At 42.1% G+C, this 21202-nt stretch overlaps 1 protein-coding gene across 2 annotated transcripts in view; it reads left to right on the forward strand.

Moving 5' to 3' along the window:
• The window catches only part of dhrsx (dehydrogenase/reductase (SDR family) X-linked), a 327562-nt gene that overhangs the window by 117353 nt on the left and 189007 nt on the right, over positions 1–21202 (forward strand). For both annotated transcript variants that reach the window (XM_059963779.1, XM_059963780.1), the window contains exon 3: positions 296–364. In XM_059963779.1, the coding sequence (XP_059819762.1) occupies positions 296–364 (69 nt within the window). The remainder of the gene's footprint in view (positions 1–295; positions 365–21202) is intronic.

The following is a 21202-nucleotide window of genomic DNA, read 5'->3' on the forward strand; positions in this document are numbered from 1 at the left end:
TCTGGGCCTGAAAAGTCAACCATTTGCTCCCCTCCATTGATGCTGCTCGACTTGCTGAGTGTTTTGTGTACATTGCACAGAATAAAGTACAACAGCTACCAAAGCATGTGCAGCACAGGTAACCAATAAGGTGCAAGATTATAACGAGGTAGATTGTGAGGTCAGAAGTTCAGTTTATCATACTAGGGAACCTTTGAATATTCTTATAATTTTGTGTGTGTGTGTATATATATATATATATATATATATGGGAAAAAGATTGTTTGTAACTATTTATGTTTCCATTTTATTTCAGCTGGCAATTGTGAAGATACAGGACAAGAGTCTGTGAAGAGAATTAGAAAAGAAACTGGGAATAACAAAGGTAATGTACAGAATATGATATGAAGTGTCTGGATTACATGAAACAGGAAAGCAGCATCCATTATCAGGGACCCCCACCTTTCTCTGTTTTTAAAATTCACATTTTGGAGACAAAAGGAAGATTCTTTAGAGAGTTGAGATAGCCTCTGGGGCAACACAGTAACATACTGGTTAGCAGAAAGTTTTAGTGTATCACCAACCTGGGTTCAATTCCTGCCGCTGCCTGTAATTTGTATGTTCTCCCCATGATTGTGTGGGTTTCCTTCCACAATCCAAAGAAGTACTGGTTCGTGGGTTAATTAGTCATTGTAAATGGTCCTGTGATTAGGTTTAAGTTGGTGGTTTTCTGGGTGGAGTGGCTCAAAGGGCCAGGAGTGCCTGTACCTCATATTCAAACAGTTGAGGAGTTTGGGGTGAAAGCAGTGTCAGAAATCAGCGGTGCAAAGGGACCTGGGAGTCCTCGTGCAAGGTTACCTAAAGATGAACTTGCAGGTTGAATCAGTAATAAGGATGGCAAATGCAATGTTGGCATTCCTTTCAAGAGGAGTAGAATATAAAAGCAAGGATGTAATGCTGAGGCTTTATAAGGCACTGATCAAATCGTTTTAGGCGCCCTTTCTAAAGAAGGATGTGCTGGCAGTGGGTAGGGTCCAGAGCAGATTCACTTGAATGATCTTGGGGCTAAAAGGGTTAAGGTATGAGGAGCATTTGATGGCTCTGGGCCTGTACTCACTGGAGTTTAGAAGAATTGGGGGGGGGGGGGATCTCATTGAAACCTATTGAATATTGAAAGACCTAGATGAAGTGGAAGTGGAGAGGATATTTCCAATAGTGGGTGAGTCAAGGACTAGAGAGCGCAGCCTCAGAACAGAAGGACATTCTATTGGATCCAGAACTAGCTTGCCCATAGAAGACAAAGAGTGGTTGTAGACAGGTCATATTCTGCATGGAGGTCAGTGACCAGTGGTGTGCCTCAGGGATCTCTTTTGGGACCCTTATGCTGTCCGAGGATGCTGTCCAAGTTGCATGCTATCTTGGACAATGACTCCCATCCACTCCATAATGTACTGGTTAGGCACAGGAGTACATTCAGCCAGAGACTCATTCCACCGAGATGTAACACTGAGCATCATAGGAAGTCATTCCTACCTGTGACCATCAAACTTTACAACTCCTCCCTCGGACAGTCAGACACCCTGAGCCAATAGGCTGGTCCTGGACTTATTTCCACTTGGCATGATTAACTTATTTTTATTTAATTATTTATGGTTTTATATTGCTATATTTCTTCAATATTCTTGGTTGGTGCAGCTGTAACGAAATCCAGTTTCCCTCGGGATCAATAAAGTATGTCTGTCTGTCTGTCTGTCTGTCTTACTCTTCGTGATTTTTATAAATGACCTGGATAAGGAAGTGGAGGGATGTGTTAGTAAGTTTGCTGATGACACAAATGTTAGAGGTGTTGTGTATAGTGTGGAGGGCTTTCAGAGGTTATAGCGGGACATTGATAGGATGCAAAACTGGGCTGGGAAGTGGCAGACGGGGTTTAACCCAGATAAGTGTGAGGTGGTTCATTTTCGTAGGTCAAATATGATGGCAGAATATAGTATTAATGGTAAGACTCTTGGCAGTGTGGAGAATCAGAGGGATCTTGGGGTCTGAGTCCATAGGACACTCAAAGCAGCTGTGCAGGTTGACTCAGTGGTTAAGAAAGCATACGGTGCATTGGTCTTCATCAATCATGGGATTGAGTTTAAGAGCCAAGAGGTAATGTTGCAGCTATATAGGAGCCTGGTCAGACCCCACTTGGAGTACTGTGCTCACTACAGGAAGGATATGGAAACCATAGAAAGGGGGCAGAGGAGATTTACAAGGATGTTGCCTGGATTGGGGAGCATGCCTTATGAAAACAGGTTGAGTGAACTCGGCCTTTTCTCCTTGGAGCGACGGAGGATGAGAGGTGACCTGATAGAGATGTATAAGATGATGAGAGGCATTGATCATGTGGATAGTCAGAGGCTTTTTCCCAGGGCTGAAATGGTTGCCAGAAGAGGACACAGGTTTAAGGTGCTGGGGAGTAGATACAGAGGAGATGTCAGGGGTAAATTTTTTTAAGCAGAGAGTGGTGAGTGTGTGGAATGGCTGCCGGCAACGGTGATGGAGGCGGATATGATAGGGTCTTTTAAGAGACTCCTGGACAGGTACATGCAGCTTAGAAACATAGAGGGCTATAGCTAAGCCTAGTAATTTCTAAGGTAGGGACAGCTTTGTGGGCTGAAGGGCCTGTATTGCGCTGTAAGTTTTCTATGTTTCTATGCCATCCATTTTTAACAGAGATGAGGATGAATTTCTTTAGCCAGAGGTTGGCAAATGTGTAGAATTCATTGCCACAGATGGCTGTGAAGGTCAGGTCATAGGGTATATTTAAAGAAGAGATTGGCATTTTCTTGAATAGTTAGGGTGACCGATTATGGGGAGAATGCAAGAGAATGGAGTTGAGAGGGATAATAAATTGGCCATGGAGGAATGACAGAACAGACTTGCTGGGCTGAATAGCATAATTCTGTTTCTATGTCTTTTGGTCTTGTACACATAAAGGTCTTATGGTCTTGTACTTGTAAAGGTCATGAAGCAGGGCTGAAGGATTCATCAGACCTGATAAAGGGACTTGACCCAAAACATTGAATGTTCATTTCCCACCACAGATGCTCCCTGACCTGCTGAGTTCCTGTAGCATTTTGTATGTTAATCCAGGTTTCCAACATCTGCAGTCTTTCTTGTGTTTTAACAATCCAATGTCATCTTCGTTTTATAGAAGTATATGACATTATAAAGGAGGAGAGGCTAGTTTACATGAAATGTGTTCACAACTCTCCTCAGTTTTTTGTACTGCTCAGTAGAGCAGTTGCTGAACAAAGCCTTGATGTCATCTGGACAGGATACTTTCTGTGCTGCGTTGGTGAGGGTCCATAGGGACACACAAAATTTCTTTTGTCTTCTGACGAAGTAGAGGTGCTGATGCACTAGATATCATTGCAAAAAGTATTTCCAAACACTTAGGAGGAAAGAATGAAATAGGTTAGACTTCTATCCCTGAAAAGAGAAGGCTAAGGGTTGACTAAATATTTGTGAAATGTCTTCATACAGTAATGCAAGAAAATGTTCCTGTTTGTGATGACAAACAAAATGTAGGGGCCATCAGAATAAATTGGGAATTTAGAAGAAAGCCGAAATCACCTACCATCACAACCCTCTTATTCTGGCAGCTCACTGTGATCTCCCTACATGCTTATTTCTCTAACTCCCACTGATTAAAACACAATCCCATCAAAGTGATCATTCCCCTCCTCTTATCTCTAAATTCTATGCATAATAGTCTTACTGGCAATCCCCTGGGGATCTCCTCTCTAGGTACTGCTGTGATTTTCTCCCTAATCAAAATCTCTAATTCTCCCATCATCTCTTACCTCCACTTCCACCTGCAGTATCTGTACCCTAAAGATGCCAGTCCTGCCCATTCTTCAATTATATTTCTGTAATGGCTATAATATCACAAATGCAATGTGCTTATCCATGGCCTGGCCTTATAGAGTCAAAGAAAACTACAGCACAGAAATAGGCCCTTTGGCAGCACCTAGTCCAAGCTGAAACCTTGTTAGTTTGCACCCAGACAATATGGTCTTATGGACCATAGCCCTCCATGTACCTATCCAAACTTGACCTAAGTTCTGAAATTGAAATCACATTCACCTTTTGTGCTGGTAGCTTGTTCCCCACTCTCACCAACCTCTGAGTGAAGAAATTTCCCCTCGTGTTCCCCTTAAAGATTTCATCTTTCACCCTTAACATGTGTCCTCTAGTTATAGTCTCACCCAACCTCAGTGGAAAAGTCTGTCCATTCTGCCCAATCTGACTAACATAAAAAATAGAACAGTATAACACAGGAAGGGGCCTTTTGGCCTATACTGTCTGTGCTGACTGTGATACACTTGATCCATGTCTCTCCATTCAATGCATGTTCATGTGCCTGACTAAATGCCTTTTGAACACACTTGTCATGTATGCTTCCACCAGCACCACCCCTGGGAATATGTTTCAGGATTTTGCTCTCCGTGTAAAAAAAATCCCTTGTATATCTCCTTTAAGTTTCCCCCACTCCTCTTAAAGCTAAGAACACTAGTGTGAAACACTACCATTCATGGAGAGAGGAGTAAAATTGCCACCATCTTGATGCACAAGAGGCACTACTGATTGTGATTGACATATCAGCAGAAAATAGTCATTTTCTTGTATGTGAAGTCATTTTGTCATTTTCTTGTATTTGTATCTGATTCAGATTTTTTTCATCTGACACAGAGGAAGTCTCATCAGCCCATCAAGTCTGTGCAATCCCATACTCCGTTTATTCCCTCCCCCTTGCTAATCGGTTCCCTTCTGATTCTCCATCCTCATCGGGGATAACCTAAAGTGGTCAATTAACCCACCAATTGGCACCTCTTTGGAATCTAGAAGATCCAGGGAGAACATCAAAGCTTCAGAGGAACAAGTTAATGCCAGAGAAATGTATACAATATGCATCCTAAAATGCTTTTTCTTCACAACCATCCACAAAAACAGAGGAGTGCCCCCAAAGAATGAACGACAGTTAAATGTTAGAACCCCAAAGCTCCCCCACCATGTGTAAGTGGCAGCAAGCAACAATCCCCCCTCCCCCCACTGGCAAAAAAAAGCAACGGCACCTGCCACTGCGCACTCAAGCGTGAGCAAAGCAACAGCAAAGACCCAGACTTGCAGTTACCCCAAAGACTTCCTGTTTCACCCGGTATACAACATACCACAGGCTCTCTTTCTCCCTGATAAGGGAGAAGGAGGTGTCTCCGTTTTACCCAGTTAGCGGGGAGACGTAACAAACAACACGCTGGTTTACGGTGTTAAAAGTCTGTTACGTGGCTCTCTTTGAGCTGAGTGCCTGAGGATCTCAAAGATCTCGGGCTTCCAGGCACACAACCGTAGATGATTGACTCACCCGACGACACACGGGTCTCCTGTCATGACACCGACTCTCGATCTGCCTGTCTCCAAAGCCCCAAGATCCTAGTCTTCCAAATCTCTTAGGCTGAGCCCTTGGCATGTCGAACAATGTCCGGTTATGGAACCCTGAGAGCGGATCCCATTCCTGCAAAGAACCAAAGTCAGCGTGTAACTCCAGGTCAGGGTCTTCAAAAGAACCCTGAAAGGGGAAAATAAAGATATTTAAAGATGGAAATAGAGCTGTTCCCAAAGATGCAAGGAAAGGGGTCGCCGTTTAGTGCCATCATTATTCCACTCCGCCTCCAGAGGATGTTCCCCCTGAGGCTGTCCTCTCCCTGTAACTCAGCGTCTCAAGCCCTGCCACCATCCACGTAAATCTTTTTTGCACTCTTTCCATCTTTGAGCTCCATGTCTATGCAGAACTTCGTCTGTATTTGAACTTTGAACATTTTCTTGCAGCCTGTCAGAACAGGCAGAGTGGGACTTTGCCTGCAGGTTTTCCCAAAGTACAGGAACTTATGAACTATATTTAATTCCTTTCATGGTAGCAAACTCTAGGAGTCCAATAGCTATATTGACAGGGTGGTTTTGTCACAAAGCATATGGCTTGTGCAGGTCTGTTTTTTCACTGACCTGTCTAGATCCCTCTAACCTACTTTGGAGTACGTATTCTTGTACCATTGTCCAGTCGATATGGCATCTATTCATTTAGTAGAATACTCCCCTGTAACTATCCTGATGTGGAGAGGATGATTCTTATAGTCGGGGAAAGTCTAGGACCAAAGGGTACTACTTCAGAATAGAAAGACATCCCTTTAGAACAGAGATGAGGAGGAATTTCTTTAGTTGGAAGGTGGTGAATCTGTGAAATTCATTGCCACAGATGGCTGTAGAGGCCAAGTCATTGGGTATACTTAAAGCGGAGTTGATAGGTTCTTGATTAGGAAGTGTGTCAAACGTTACAGGGAGAAGGCAGGAGAGTGAGTTTGAGATGGATAATAAATCAGTCACGATGGATTGGCAGAGCAAACTCAATGGGCCAAATGGCCTAATTCTGCTTCTTTGCCTTATGGTCTTAGTCATATTTGTGTAGTAATTTCATAGTCCAGTGGAGCTTGGGTGTACAAGCTCTAATCTGACGAGGCTACACCTATCTGAGTGAACAATGCACTGTAGTATCTGCACTGTCAGGTGAAATGTTAAACCAAGTTTTTGTCATCTCAAGCATTAGAAGATTGCACCAACACCATTCATGAACACTTGATATTCTCACGGATGCTGGAAACTGAGATACACACACAAAATGCTGGAGGAATTCAGCAGGTCAGGCAGCATAAGCAATTGATGTTTTGGACCAAGACCCTTCGTTTGGAGTGGAATGGAAGGGGAGAAGAAGCCAGAATAAGAAGTTGGGTGGACAGGAAAGGATACAACCTGACGAGTGATAGTTCAGGCCAGGATGGCACGTGGGTGAGGGGAGATGAAGTAAGAAGCTTAGATGGGATTAGTGGAAGAGATAAAGGGCTGATGAAGAAAGAGTGTAATAGGAGAGGGCAGTTGTCCATGGGAGACAGGGAAGGAGGATGAGAACCACAAGGAGGTGATGGGCAGGTGAGAAGAAGAGAAGTGGTGAGCGGGTGAACATAATGGGGAATGGAAAAAGAGAGAAGGAGGGAGTGGTGGTAATGTATCTTCATGCCATCAGGTTGGAGGCTACCCAGACAGAATGTGAAGTGTTGCTACCCTAACCTGAGTTTGGTCTTATCATGGTGGTAGAGAAGGCCATGGACAGATATGCCGGAATGGGAAGTCGAATTTAAATGTGTAGCAACTGTGAGATTCTGTCTTTTGCAGTGATCAGAGCAAAGATACTTGATGAAACGGTCCCCCAATCTGGGAGCATGAGATACAGTAGATAACCCCAACAGACTCAGAGGTGAATTGTCACTTCACTTGGAAGGCCTGTTTAAGACCCTGAATGGTGGTGAGGAAGGAGGTGAATAGGTTGGTGTAGCACTTGGCACACTTATAGGGAAAAGGGCCAGGAGGGGCAGCAGTATTCTAAAGGAAAGTCACCCTGACTCATTTTTTATCCTGCAATCAACTTCACTGAAATACATATTCTTTCATTGTCATCTGAGCAGAAATGCTGTTCCATTTCCAACATTATAGCAGGGACTGCATTTAAAAGGTAGTGTCATAAAACCATAGTAAAGTATTGACTTGAAGTAGTTTGGGATGTAAAAACTGCTATATAAATATTTAAAAATTATCTTCTTTTAAGGATAACAAAAGGTGTGATAAATCTGGGGCTCCCAGAGGAGTTTGTGGAAGCATTCTAGAAGGTTGTGTCATACAATATAAGGCCTAGATACTGTGAATGTAGAGAGGATGTTTCCTATAGTGTAGGTGTCTAAGACAAAAGGGCACAGCCTCAGAATGGAAGGATGTTCGAATGTTCATTTAGAACAGAGAGGAGGAGGAATTTCTTTAGCCAGGATGAATCTCTGGAATTCATTGCCACAGACAGCTACAAAGGCCAAGTCATTGAGTATATTTAAAGGTGGAGTTCTTTAAGTTCTTGATTAGTAATGGCTTAACAGGTAATGGGAGAAAGCAGAAGAATGGGGGTGAAAGGGGAAAAGAATCAGCCATGTTGGAATGGCAGAGCAGACTCTCTGGACAAAATAACCTAATTCTGCTTCTATATCTTTTGGTTTTATGGTGTCATAAAATCCACATTGATCCTTAAGTGTGTTACAGGGGAGATTGAAGTACTATTCTGAGCTGCCAATATCTGTCAGTAGAGACAAGGAAGTGAGTTTGTGATAAAGGTGAATGAGCTAAGGTGGATTGAAAGTCCTTTCCCATCTGTCAAATTCTGTTTTATTGTTTGGGATTCTGCACTTTGCAATTTTCCACCAATCAAGAGATTAAATTGCGGAGTATTCTGTTATAAAGGTTCTACAGGTATCTCGCATTAGCTGTGAGTCAGAAAAACCCATTTCAGATAGTACAGATTATTTTTATCAGCCAGTGATGTGCAGTTATAGCTAGCTTGAACATTGAAAGGAAACACTTATCAGATTAATAGTCAGGATTTTAGGAAAAAATACTTTTATTGTACATGCAAACTGCTGTTAATCTCTCTAGAACACTACAGCTGTAAAGCATACTTATATGAAAAAAGCATTTATAAAATCGTTGAACATTTACAATCAATAATTGTGTTGTTGCTGCTTAAAAATCCATCCATCTTAATCCCATTTTGGAACATTGGTCCATTAGCCTTGAAGGTTAACTAATCGAGTTCACATCAGGACTCTTAAAGTACACATCCATTTTGCTATCTACTATCCCATCTCTCCTTATAGCCTCCCCAATGTCATTCAGCTCAGTGACTATGTCAGCTCTCAGTGCTATTCCATCAATTCTATTCCCCTCCCCCCTTACTTCTTTATAATCTACTTATTCTCTCTTGCATGATTGCAAACTATAAGGATGTGCTGACATTGGAGAAGGTTCATAGGAGGTTCACAAAATGATTCTGTGATTGAAAGGCTTGTCATCTGAGGAGCATTTGATGGCTCTGGGCCTGTACTCACTGCAATTCAGAAGAATGCTGGATAACCTCATTGAAGCCTACCGAAAGTTGAAAGGCCTCAATGTGGAGGATGTGGAGAAGATGTTTCCTTTAGTGGGGGATTCTAAGACTGGAAGGCACAGCGTCACAATAGAAGGGCATCCTTTTATAATGGAGATGAGCAGGAATTTCTTTAGCTGGAGAGTGGTGAATCTGTGGACTACATTGCTGCAGGTGGCTGTGGAGGTCAAGTCATTGGGTATGTTTAAGGCAGGGCATGTAGGGATATGGGGAGAAGGCAGGAGATTGGGGCTGAGAGGGAAAATGGATCAGCCATGATGAAATGGCAGAGCAGATTCGATTGTCCAAATAGAGTAATTCTGCTCCTATATCTTATGGTCTTATCATCTTATCCCCATTTTCCCCTACTTTAGAGGTAATTTACAAAGGCCACTTAACCTACCAGCCAGAATGTCTTTGGGAAGTGGGAGGAATCAGGAGCATCAGAAGAAAGTAATCATCAAGGACCATCACCATCCAGGCCATATTTTCTTCTCATTACTACCAGGAGATACAGATGCTTTAGGGCCCTCGCCACCAGGTTCAGGATCAATTATTATCCATCAGTCACCAGGCTCCTGAACCAGCTTAGGTAACTTCATTCACCACTAATTCAAACTGAATCTACGATCTGTTGACTCAGTTCCAATGATTCTTTTCAACTCATGTTCTCAGGGTTATTAATTTTTTTCTATTTTAAGAGTTTGTCTTTTATTTTACATTGTTTGTCAGTCTTTGTGCTTGTATAGTTATTTTATAAATTCTATTGTATTTCTTTTTTTTTGAAAATGCTTGTTTGCAAGAAAATTAATCTCAGGGGAATGGAAGAGACTGATACAGGTTTGGCACCAGCGACGTCGCAGGAGTTTCTTGTCAGTGTTGAATTCAACGTAGGAGTGCGTTAGTGACTCCAGTTCCAGAATTTTCCTCCGGGCTTACTTCAAAAGCCTTTTCCATGAGTGGATATAGCTGCAGAGCAGCTGAGGTTTGAGATCAGAGTCTTCCTTCTTCGAGATGAGCTGCCAACCACGAATGAAGAGCCCCCATCTGACCAAAGCGACTGTTTTTAAGACATCAGTAACCCGGCTTTGCCCCTTCTCCTGTCAATAGAAACAGAGTCTGCTATCCTGGGCCGATAGAAGGTTGATCTATGTGACTTAATTAGATGTTGATCTATGTAACCCTGTGGCTTCTGCTTTCACCAAGTGACTTCATATGTATTATAAGTCAAGATCCTACCTCTCCCTAGGATGAGGACTTCGGAGATTCTATTGCTGCTTCTGTAGCTCTAGGTTTTAATAGGATGAAGTTGCTAGCTCCGTCTTCTTTCATAGCTGTGGTTGGGACTGTCCATGGCGGAGTTATAGAAATCTTGTGGCTTATACAAAATTTACAAGGTCACTTGACTCAAGACAACTTTTTGTAACCTACTGCCATTAGCATGTGTGCATTGACTTGAAAAGTAAACGTATCTATTTATTTAAAGATAGAATGCAGAATAGGCATTTCCAGCCCTTTGAGCCATTAGAGTCCCCTGTCGTATCCCAGTCTTTCAAATTATCCCCAGGTGTAGTCCCTCCTCAAAGATCCTTCCTCTCCCAGAGATGAGATCTTTGGAACTTCTGTTGATGTTTCTGTAGCTCTGGGTTTTTATGGGATGGGGTTAGTAGCCCCATGCCCAAACCTCTCCCTTTCACAGCCAAGTTTGGGACCTCCATGGTAGAGTTCAGACACATTTTTGGTTATCTCTGTAGTCTTTGCACTTAATGCAATCTCACTTTCACTACTGAGCAGCTGAGAAAGGCTCTGGGGGAAACTCAGACATGGCGACGCTTTGGGCCTGGATGGTGTGAATACCAAGGTCTTGAAGGAGTGTGCTAAGCAGTTACATGGAGTTCTCCAGCATACTTTCAATCTATCTCAGCGAGGAAAGGGTTTCAACTGTGTGGAAAACATCATGAGTGGTCCCAGTACCCAGGGAGGGCCAACCAAAAGTATTGAATGACTACCGTCCAATGGCCCTGACCTCCCACATCATGAAGTCCCTAGGCTGGTCTTGGCTCACCTCCGACCTCTGGTCAGATCAGCCCTTGATCTCCTGCAGTTTGCCTGCCAGGAGCACATTGGAATCTACCTGCTGAACAGAGCCTACTCCCATTTGGACAAGTGGGGCAGCACTGTGGGGATCATGGTTTTTGATTTCTCAAGTGCCTTCAATACCTTACAACCATCATTGCTGGGGAAGAAGCTCCATTCAATGCAGGTTTGCACTTCTTTGTGTCCTGTATAATGGACTACCTGACCACAGTTTGTGTGGCTTCAGAGTTGTGTGTCAGACATGGCTATAAGCAGCACTGGGGCCCCACAGGGGACTGTATTGGCTCTCTTCCTGTTTACCCCGTATACCTCAGACTTTAGATACAACACTGAGTTATGTCATCTGCAGAAATCTGACATAGGAATTGTTGGGTGTATAAACAGAGGACGGGAGGATGAATTCAGGTCCCTGGTGGAGGACTTTGTCAAACGGTGCAAGCTGGATCATCTGCAGATCAACATCAGTAAGACAAAGGAGATGGTGATGGACTTTAGGAAGGTTAAACCTGCATTGCTCCCTGTTACTATTGATGGTGAGGACATGGGGGTTCACCTGGATGACAGACTTGAGTGGAGCACAAACACAGAGGCTGTGTACAAGGAGGGCCAGAGTCACTTCTACTTCCTGAGGGGACTCTCCTCCACATGCTTTACCAGTCTGTTGTCGCCAGTACAAACTTTCTTGCAATTGTGTGTTGGTGCAATGGCATCAACATGGGTGATGCCAACAGGCTAAATAAACTAATTAAAAAGTCCGGCTCTGTCATAGGAGTCAAACTGGACACACTGGAGGCTGTGGTAGAACAAAGGACCCTATGGAAAATCTTGGCAATTCTGGACAATGTTTCTCATCTTTTGCATGCTTCCTTGGCTGAGAAGCACTTTTAGTAATAGACTAAGACAACTGCATTGCTCCAAAGAGCACTATATGAGGTAATTATTTTCCTCGGCCACTAAGCTCTAAAATGAGTCAACCTGTAGCTGAGGAAGTGATCACCCCCCTCCTGTTAGACTGGTAGTAGTAACTTATTTTTTATTCTTTCTATTTCTCTACTAATATTTGTATATTTGGATATCTGTGCACTTGTAATGCGACTGTGACACTGTAATTTCCTGTAGGATCAATAAAGTATCTATCTATCTAAATCTTCAGGTCTGCTCCATGACATAGTCCCTTTCTACATCTGCTTCTACTGTTTAATTCCTCAAAATCTTTGCAATTCTCCAGTTTTGGCCCCTTTTGATATCTCAACTTTCCTTTCTCAACCTTGTACTATCTTTCTGTTCCTACTCTCCTCTTTCCCACCCCTTGAGATGTTCAAAACCATGTTCTTTGATCAAACTTTGCTCACTCATCCTGGCATGAGTCAAATATTGTTAAATTTCTTAAGCCATCTTGTACGTTAAAAAGTTATTATGTTGAATTGTTAAGTGAAAGTGTAACAAAGAGCGAAGAAACAATTATTGAATTTGTCGCATTTACTGTACATCGAAACATATAGTGAAATGTATTGTTTTGTGTCAAAGACCAACACAGTCCGAGCATTGTGTTGGGGGCAGCCCACAAGCATTGCCATGCTTCCAGCACCAACATAACATGCCCACAATGTAGTAACCCTAAACTGTACATCCTTAGAAACTGGAGGTCTGGAGGAAACCCATGCAGATATTTCTTACAGACAGTGCTGGAAACCCGACCGCAATTGGTGATCGCTGTGTTGTAAAGGAATTGTACTCATCACCACGTTACTGTGATGCCGTCAAGGAGTTTGTACGTCCTTCCCATGACCAAGTGGGTTTCCTCCAGGTGCTCCTGATCCCCGCCAGATTCCATAGGCTAATCTTTTTTTTTAAATACTGGGGATTCTTGTTGATCTTCTGCTCTGAGAATCATGATTTATAAAACTTGGGTGACTGGGCATGAAAGATAATTTGTGTTAATACATAAACATGAGAAATTCTACAGATGCTGGAAATGCAAAGTGACGCACACAGAATGCTGGAGGAACTTAGCAGGTCATCAGCATCTGTGGAAAAATAAACAGTCAGCGTTTCGGGCCGAGAACCTGGAAGAGAAGTGGGGAGACATCAGAATAAAAGAGGGGCCCCAGGTAGAGGTGATAGGCAGATGAGAAGAGATAAGAGGCCAGAGTGGGGAATAGAAAAAGAGAGGGGAGGGGAATATTTTTTTTACCAGATGGAGAAATCGATATTCATGCCATCAGGATGGAGGCAGATGGAATATAAGATGTTGTTCCTCTACCCTGAGGGTGGCCTCATCTTGGCACAAGAGGAGTACATAGACTGACTTGTTGGAACAGAAATGGGAATCAGAATTAAAATGTTTGGCCACCTGGAAGCTTAGCTTAAGGTGGATGGAACGGAGATGTTTGATGAAGTGGTCCCCCACTTTTCAACAAGCCTCATCAATAGACGATCCCAGCAGATTTGCAGGTGAAGTGCTGCCTCACCTGGAAGGACTGTTTTGGGCCTTGAATGGAGATGAGGGAGTTCGTGAATGTGCAGATGTGGCACTGAAGCCACTTGCAGGAACAAGCGTCAGAACGGATATTATTGGGAAAGAATGAATGAGGAGGGAACCATGGAAGGAGTGATCCCTGGAAAAAGCATGGGGGGGCGGTAGGTAAAGATATGTTTGGTGGTTGGATCCCTTTGGCGATGGCAGAAGTTGCATTGGATGATGTGTTAGATCTGGAGGCTCTGGATAAGGACAAGAGGAACTCTATCATTGTGTTAGTACATGCCTTTATGCCCATAACATGGAGTGTGGAGACCACAGGTTTTTATATGAAAGGGTGAGAGGAGATTTAGAGCAGAAGGCAAGGGAGTGAGAAGGCAAGAGACAGTTTGAATCAATCAGGTTGTTAGTAATCTTAACAATCTGGCAGGCTTGGTCTTAGTAATGTTTCAAAGAAAGATTTGACAGCTGGGACATGGCATTGTAGTATGAAAATGCCTTCCTGCTCAGTGTTACCAAATGTTGGTTTCTCAGTAGTAACCTCTGCAGAGCTAGTTCTATTTCTAGCGTGCATCCGACCCTTTATCAATGATGATGTGCTTCCTGTGCACTGGTGCCTATTCAATGTCTATTGTCCTGAATATTAGGACTATAGTGAAGTCCAAGAGTGAAATTATGGCGAGGTGGAGATACGTCTCTACCAAAGGAGGTGTAAGGCACTCTTTCCCTTCGCTTCCCCGCAAGTCATCCTTGGGCAAAGTATAGCACCGGCTTACTCTCCCCTCTTTCCCCTGTAACCCTCAGCTCATGTTCGTCTAGGGGAAACAGCCTTTGGCCCCTCCAAACTGGGAAATCACGTTTGTGTGGATGCTATGTAATGTACTTCCCAGTTACAAACCCACATCGCAAAATATCAGACAGTACGCGATATGCAATTAAATGATTGAACTTTATGAATCTTAATCTGAATATAGGGTTAGTAATGAAAATTTTAAAAAAGGGTCCAATTCAAAGAAAAGAATAAGTTCATGTTGGAGCTCACTCAGTAGTTGTTCTTCCACCATTGATATCCTCCGAGAGTTGCCAACCTTCGGATCCTCATATCCCAGTCCACTCTGTCCGGTGGTCTACCAGCTCTCTCCACACGTGTCTTCCCTCTTCATCTCTCCTCGACAAAGACCAAGATAAAATATCCTTCCAGATTCACAAGACAGAGTAACAATATCTTATTGGCTAACATGCATACCATAGTGCTGCTATCTCCAGCCATAACCCAAACATTGCTGCTGCGGTACAAAGAAGCCATTACATTAGCCTTAGCAGTGAAACATTACAAAGAAGCCATTATATTACCAGTGAATCCTTACAGTGCATTACCCACCAGTCAGAGTCACATGAAGCCAAGGGAGCAGGTGGTGGATGGTCATATGAGGAGCTGGTGCATATCACATGTCCAGGTTATGTGTCCACTGCCACCAGGCAAACAATCTCTGAAGAGTATTGAATCACGGTCATGAGACCATGATCACCTATGCCATACAACCTGTAATTTAACGATGATGAGTGAAGTAATGAGCTTATTACTGATTTTGAAGAATGTTTTTTTACAAAGGACCTCCTGATCTTTATGGTGGAGACTAGTCTCCTTTGCTGACATGAGGTGCTGCTGGGCACCCTAAAAATCCCTGGCATTGGGCACAATAATGTCATTCAACTGGCAGCCGAGCCAGGATTCTCACAGACAGTTATCTACATGAAAGAATGCTTGTATAGCAGAAACTCAGCATTGTGGGCATTCAGCAGCACTTTGTAGATGTGAGTTATGAGAAAAAGAAATTAAATGAAGATTGAGTTTGGAAACAAAATTCAAAGTTTAAATTTATTATCAAAGTACATACATGTCACCATATACTACTCTGAGATTCATGTTCATGTTCTAGGCAGAAACAGAAAGGAATTAATGCATAACAAAGATGTAATGCATAACCAATGTACAAAGAACAACAAAATGTGCAAATACAAAAGAAGAATAAAATAATAAATGGCGGTTGTCTGTCATGTCTGGCGATGACAGGAAATCTGAGTGGGAGAGTTGCACTGGGGCTGTTTCACTCTCTTGATTTCGGAAGTCCAAGTCCAGTGGTATAAACATGCGTCACAAACTGGGCTCTTCCTACGATGCAGTGGATGACCATGGCACTTCTGTGCCTTGTCATGCACTTTGCCCTCCACAGAGTGTTGCAGCATCGCCTTCCTGGCCGTTGGATCTCACTGTAGCCCAGACCACCAGAGCAGACTTTGTACACTGGGACAGGCACGTCCCTATCTCACTGGGGTATGAGACCGCCAGCTACCCTCACCTGGTTTAGCTCGTTTGTTGAAGTGACGCGGCCACTGTCCTATGCAAACAGCTACCTGGAGCCGAGTGTCCAGTGAGTGAGCTGCTCCAGAATGGACACGACAAGCCCCTTCACCAGAGACGCTACCCCTCTACACCAAAAAAAGGTAAACAATCAATATCAAGAGCTTTAGTTGTAGAATCTTAAGAATGAGCTCATAGATTGTGGAATCAGTTCAGTGCTGGGGTGAGTGAAGTTAGCCCCCTCTGGTTCAAGAGCCTTTTGGCTGAGGAACAATAACTGTCCTGAACTTGGTGGTGTGGACATAAGGCTCCTGTACTTCCTTCCCCATGGCAGTAGGGAGAAGAGAGCATGGTCTGGAGGTGGTGGACCCTTGATCATGGAAGCTGCTTTCCTGCGACAGTGCTTCTTGTAGTTGGCTCAGTGGTGGTGAGGACTTTACCAGTGATAGTTTGAGCTGAATCGACTACTCTTTGTCTGTTTTCATATAACAAAATCTGCTTAATACCATCAAGGATGTAGAGAGATAATGTTGATTGTGATGACTAGCTGGTCATATATCTCAGAGTACTGATTATCCACTTGTGCAAGGCGTTTTACGGTCTCAGAATCCCATGTGTATTGCTTCAACTGTTTTACAAGTGAACCTCTTGACTAATTGCAAGACAGAATTGCATATAAAACATTAATTGGAAGAGGGATTATATCTTTACGGATAATACAATATTAAGTGGCACCCACTGTAATTGTGTTCTATCATTTTCGAGATCATTTGCTTTCAGCTTGGGACAGTGAAACTCCCTTGAAGCAGGGATGGTTGTCTTTGTACTTCAGCTGGTGATAATGATTTGAAGTGTTTCTTATTGTCTGCATTTTCAGTACTGCAGAAACACTTGAGACTTTATTTTTCCATCTTCTGTGAAAGAGATTTACTGGAGCCCATGAATGAGTTGCAGCCATCAGACAGGACAAGAACCTTTTTAGAAAGAAAAGTGCAAAATTGTGTCATCCTTTAACGGATCATTCACCTGGAAAGGTGTTGGATAGTTGCTGCTCTAAATAAATCAAGCTCAGCAAGTAAAAGGATATAAATTAGCCTTAATATTTGTGGAGAATAAAATCAAGCTTAAGGGGGAGCGCAATTAAAATTCTTTTGAAGTCAGAATATATATAGTCAGTGGCCACTTTATTAGGTACACCTTTACACCTACTTGTTAATGCAAATATCTAATCAGTCAGTCATGTGGCATGGTCAAGAGGTTCAGTTGTTCAGACCAAACATAAGAACGAGGAAGAAATGTGATCTAAGCGACTTTGACCATGAAATGATTGTTGGTGCCAGAGGGGGTGGTTTGAGTATCTCTGTAATGGCTGGTATCCTGGGACTTTCACGCACAGCAGTCTCTAGGGTTTACAGAGAATGGTGCGAAAAACAAAAAGAAAACAGTGAGCAGCAGGTCTGTGCGTGAAAGTGGTTAATGAAAGAGGTCAGTGGAGAATGACCAGACTGGTCCAAGCTGACAGGTAGGTGATAGTAACCTGAATAATCATGCATCGAAACGGTGGTACGCGGAAGAGCATCTCTGAATGTGCAACATATCAAATTTTGACTTGGATTGACTGCAGCAGCAGCAGCAGGCCAGAGTGGGTTCCACTCCTGCACCTAATACTGTAAATCGGGTTGCTGTGCGGCGAGGCTTAAAGAGTCAGAAGGGCCTACTCCATGCTGTATTTCAATAAAGAAACAATAAATAAAGTAACCATTGCGTGTACAGTACCCATATTGTTCTCTTTATGTGGAGAATAAAATCAAGCATGAAGAGGAACTTGATTAAAAGTCTATTGAAGGGGTCAAAAATGTATTTTCATCAGATTTTTTAATCCACTAAGTGGTGTGCAAACCTATCATTCCTCCCACTAATGAATAGCCATGGATTTTATAACATGCTGTTGAACTGTTGTGAATTGCATGCATTTTTTTTTTGAAAGCTTGAATTCTTTAATTGAATTACCATCCCTTATTTCAACTTAGTGCATACATGGATTTAGGACTATTAAAGAACACATCTTAAGTTCTACATTTCTCCATTTTTTTAAATATATTTTTTAAATAAAATTTTTAAGAGAATTACATAAAATGAATTGAATAATAGAGTAATGAAAATTAATATTAGCCCTCCCCTCCCCTTAACCCTTCCCCCCCCTTAACATCCCTGTCTAAAAAAGAAAAGAATAAAAAGAAAAAAATAATTAAAAAAAGGATTCACGAGTTAATCTGCAGATGCTGGAAATAAATAAAAAACACAAAATGCTGGCAGAACTCACCGAAACGTCGTTATTACCTCCTCCCATAGATGCTGTCTGGCCTGCTGAGTTCTGCCTGCATTTTGTATTTTTTTAAAAAGAAGGACTGCCTGGATATCAGAGGATCCCCACATGCTCCATGGAGTTCAAAATAACTTTAGTATATATTTTTATTTTTGGAATATTGGAATACAAAATTATTGGAATTATTGGAATACAACTTCCACATAGCCAAATATTATTTTTATTAGGTGATTGTTGAAGGGATAATACCGAAACTTAAATTGAATAAATATCAGAAAAAATTTATAAAAATTGCATTGGCAGTAGCCAAAAAAGCTATTGCAGTTACTTGGAAATCAGATTTATACTGAACTATGGACCGTTGGAATAATGAAATATATAGCTGCATTCCACTTGAAAAAATTACTTATAATTTAAGAAATGAAATATGATACATTTTTGAAAATTTGGCACCCCTATCTACAAAAGATAGGACTAAATATTTAGGTCCTTTGAAGATAAAATTATTAGTTATTTGGGGAAAAAATACTGCATGCATTCTTGAGATTCATTAATCTACCTGAAGTATTAGAGTGTAACAAAAGTAAATTAAACTTCCTTGAAACATACACTCAGTGGCCACTTTATTTGGTACGTCCTCTACCTAGTAAAGTGGTCATTGTGTACGTTCCTCATCTGCTGCTGCTGTAGCCCATTCACTTCAAGACTCATCGCGTTGTGCATTCAGAGATGCTCTTCTGCACGCCGCTATTGCAACATATGGTTGCATGAGTTATTGTTGCCTTCCTATCACCTTGAACCAGTCTGGCCATTCTCTTCTGAGTTCTGTCATTACTAAGGCGCCTTCACCCACAGAACCGCCGCTCACCGGATGTTGTTTGTTTTGCACACCATTCTCTGTAAACTCTAAAACTGTTCTGGGTGACAATCCCAGGAGATCAGCAGTTTCTGAGGTACTCAAACCACTCTGTCTGGCACCACAGTCAAAGTCACTTAGATCATATTTCTTCTCCATTATGACATTTGGTCTGAACACCAATTGAACCTCTTGATCATGTCTGCATGCTTTTATGCATTGAGTTGCTGCCACGTGATTGGCTGATTAGATATGTCCATTAACGTACAGGTGTAACTAATAAAGTGGCCACTAAGTGGATCATTCCTTCCAATAAGGGATGGCCATGGAATTTATAGCAAATCATTGAACCATGTGAATTGCAACCATTACTGAGACTCGTTAACGTACTTGAAGCATTAGAGTGTAACTAATGTAAATTAAACTTCATTTAAACATAAATATTAGAGTTGTATTATGCAATAAATAATATTAGCAGTTTGTTTTATACAGCTTCTTACATACAGCAAAATATCCTGAACTGATTATCTGGGGCATTATCAAAAACAATTTGAACTGAGCCACATTAGGAGATATTAAACCCAACTTTGCTGATTTTAAAGATAATTAGCTGTCACATATACATCAACAACATTGAAAAATGTAGTGAAATGTGATGTTTGCGTTGATGACCAACACAGTCTGAAATGGGCTGGGGGCAGCCCGCAACTAAGGGATTCACGTAGATGTAGTTTTACTCTCCCTTTCAAAGCATGCATAAAGGACAATGAGCTCATCTGGGAGTGAAGCATCACAGCCATTCATGTTGTTACGCTTTAATTGTAAAAAGCAATGGCCTGCAAACCTTGCTGATGAAAATCAGATTCTATATCTAACCTCAATCCAAATTGTTTTTTTTTGCTCTTAAGATAGCCTTCCATAGGTCATATCTTGTGTAGTTCTTGAATAGTGCTCAGCAGACTACAAATCTCCTGGTTCATTCATGCTTTATGATTTGGGTATGTCCTGTATGCTCTCGAAGGCACATACCCGGTACTCATCCACACAGGGTTTGATGATGTTCATGTGTCGATATTCATTCAGAATGGAAGATGAATCCTTGAATGTTGCCCAGTCCGCTGACTCAAAACAGCCCTGTAAGCACTCCTCCACCTCCCCTGACTATACTTTCTTCTTATCTATTAATACTCGTTACTCGACTTAATGTTCGACTACTAATCTGCCAAATATGAAATCAGCTTAAAAAATTCAGATGTCGTCTGGCATATTAGACTTTCTTTTCATAGACATGTGAACTTGATCCTTTCAATCATATGAATTATAGAGTTGAGCCCATTTAAAGCATAACCTTCCTTGATAAAATTATCTTGAGCTCCCTTTTTTTCAGAAAGACTATAATGAGAATCATCTTCAAACCATCACGCTGTTCTTGGGAAGGAGATGGAATATAATTATGCCTTGCTTGTTGGAAAGAAGGGAATAAAAGAGAAGGATCGATGATCTTATTAGACCACTGTCTGCAGAGACTTAAAATCTGAGGTGTGTTAAGGTGATTGAAAAATACTGCCAGCTTTAAGAAACCACAAAATATAGTTTGACTTCTCCAAGAAGGACAGAAGAGAGAGCGAGAGATTGGATTTATTACCGATCTCTAAAAGACTTTGAAACGCTGATGGTTGCCCACCTTCTGAAACTGCTGCTATCCTTCACATGAAGATGCTCACAAGGTGTGAATGAGTAGGGAAAAGTCCAATGACCATGAAGGAAACAGCGATATTTCCCATTAATGCAGCAGTTCCCAACCTGTGGCCATGGGCCACTCGCTTAATGGTATTGGTCCATGGCATAAACATGGTTGGGAGCCCCTGCACTAGTGTAACTTAGAGGGGAACCGTTAGGTGGTGGTGTTCCCAGCACTCTGCTGCCATTGTCTTTGTACAGGTCATGTGTGTGTGAGTTGCTAATGGAGTAGTCTGGGTCAGTATCCAGGATCAGCTCACTGGATAGGTCTTTTAAAGAGTTGGGACGTATGATGGGATGAACAG

This window comes from Hypanus sabinus, chromosome 3 (genome assembly GCF_030144855.1).
Source record: "Hypanus sabinus isolate sHypSab1 chromosome 3, sHypSab1.hap1, whole genome shotgun sequence".
NCBI classification, from domain to species: domain Eukaryota; kingdom Metazoa; phylum Chordata; class Chondrichthyes; order Myliobatiformes; family Dasyatidae; genus Hypanus; species Hypanus sabinus.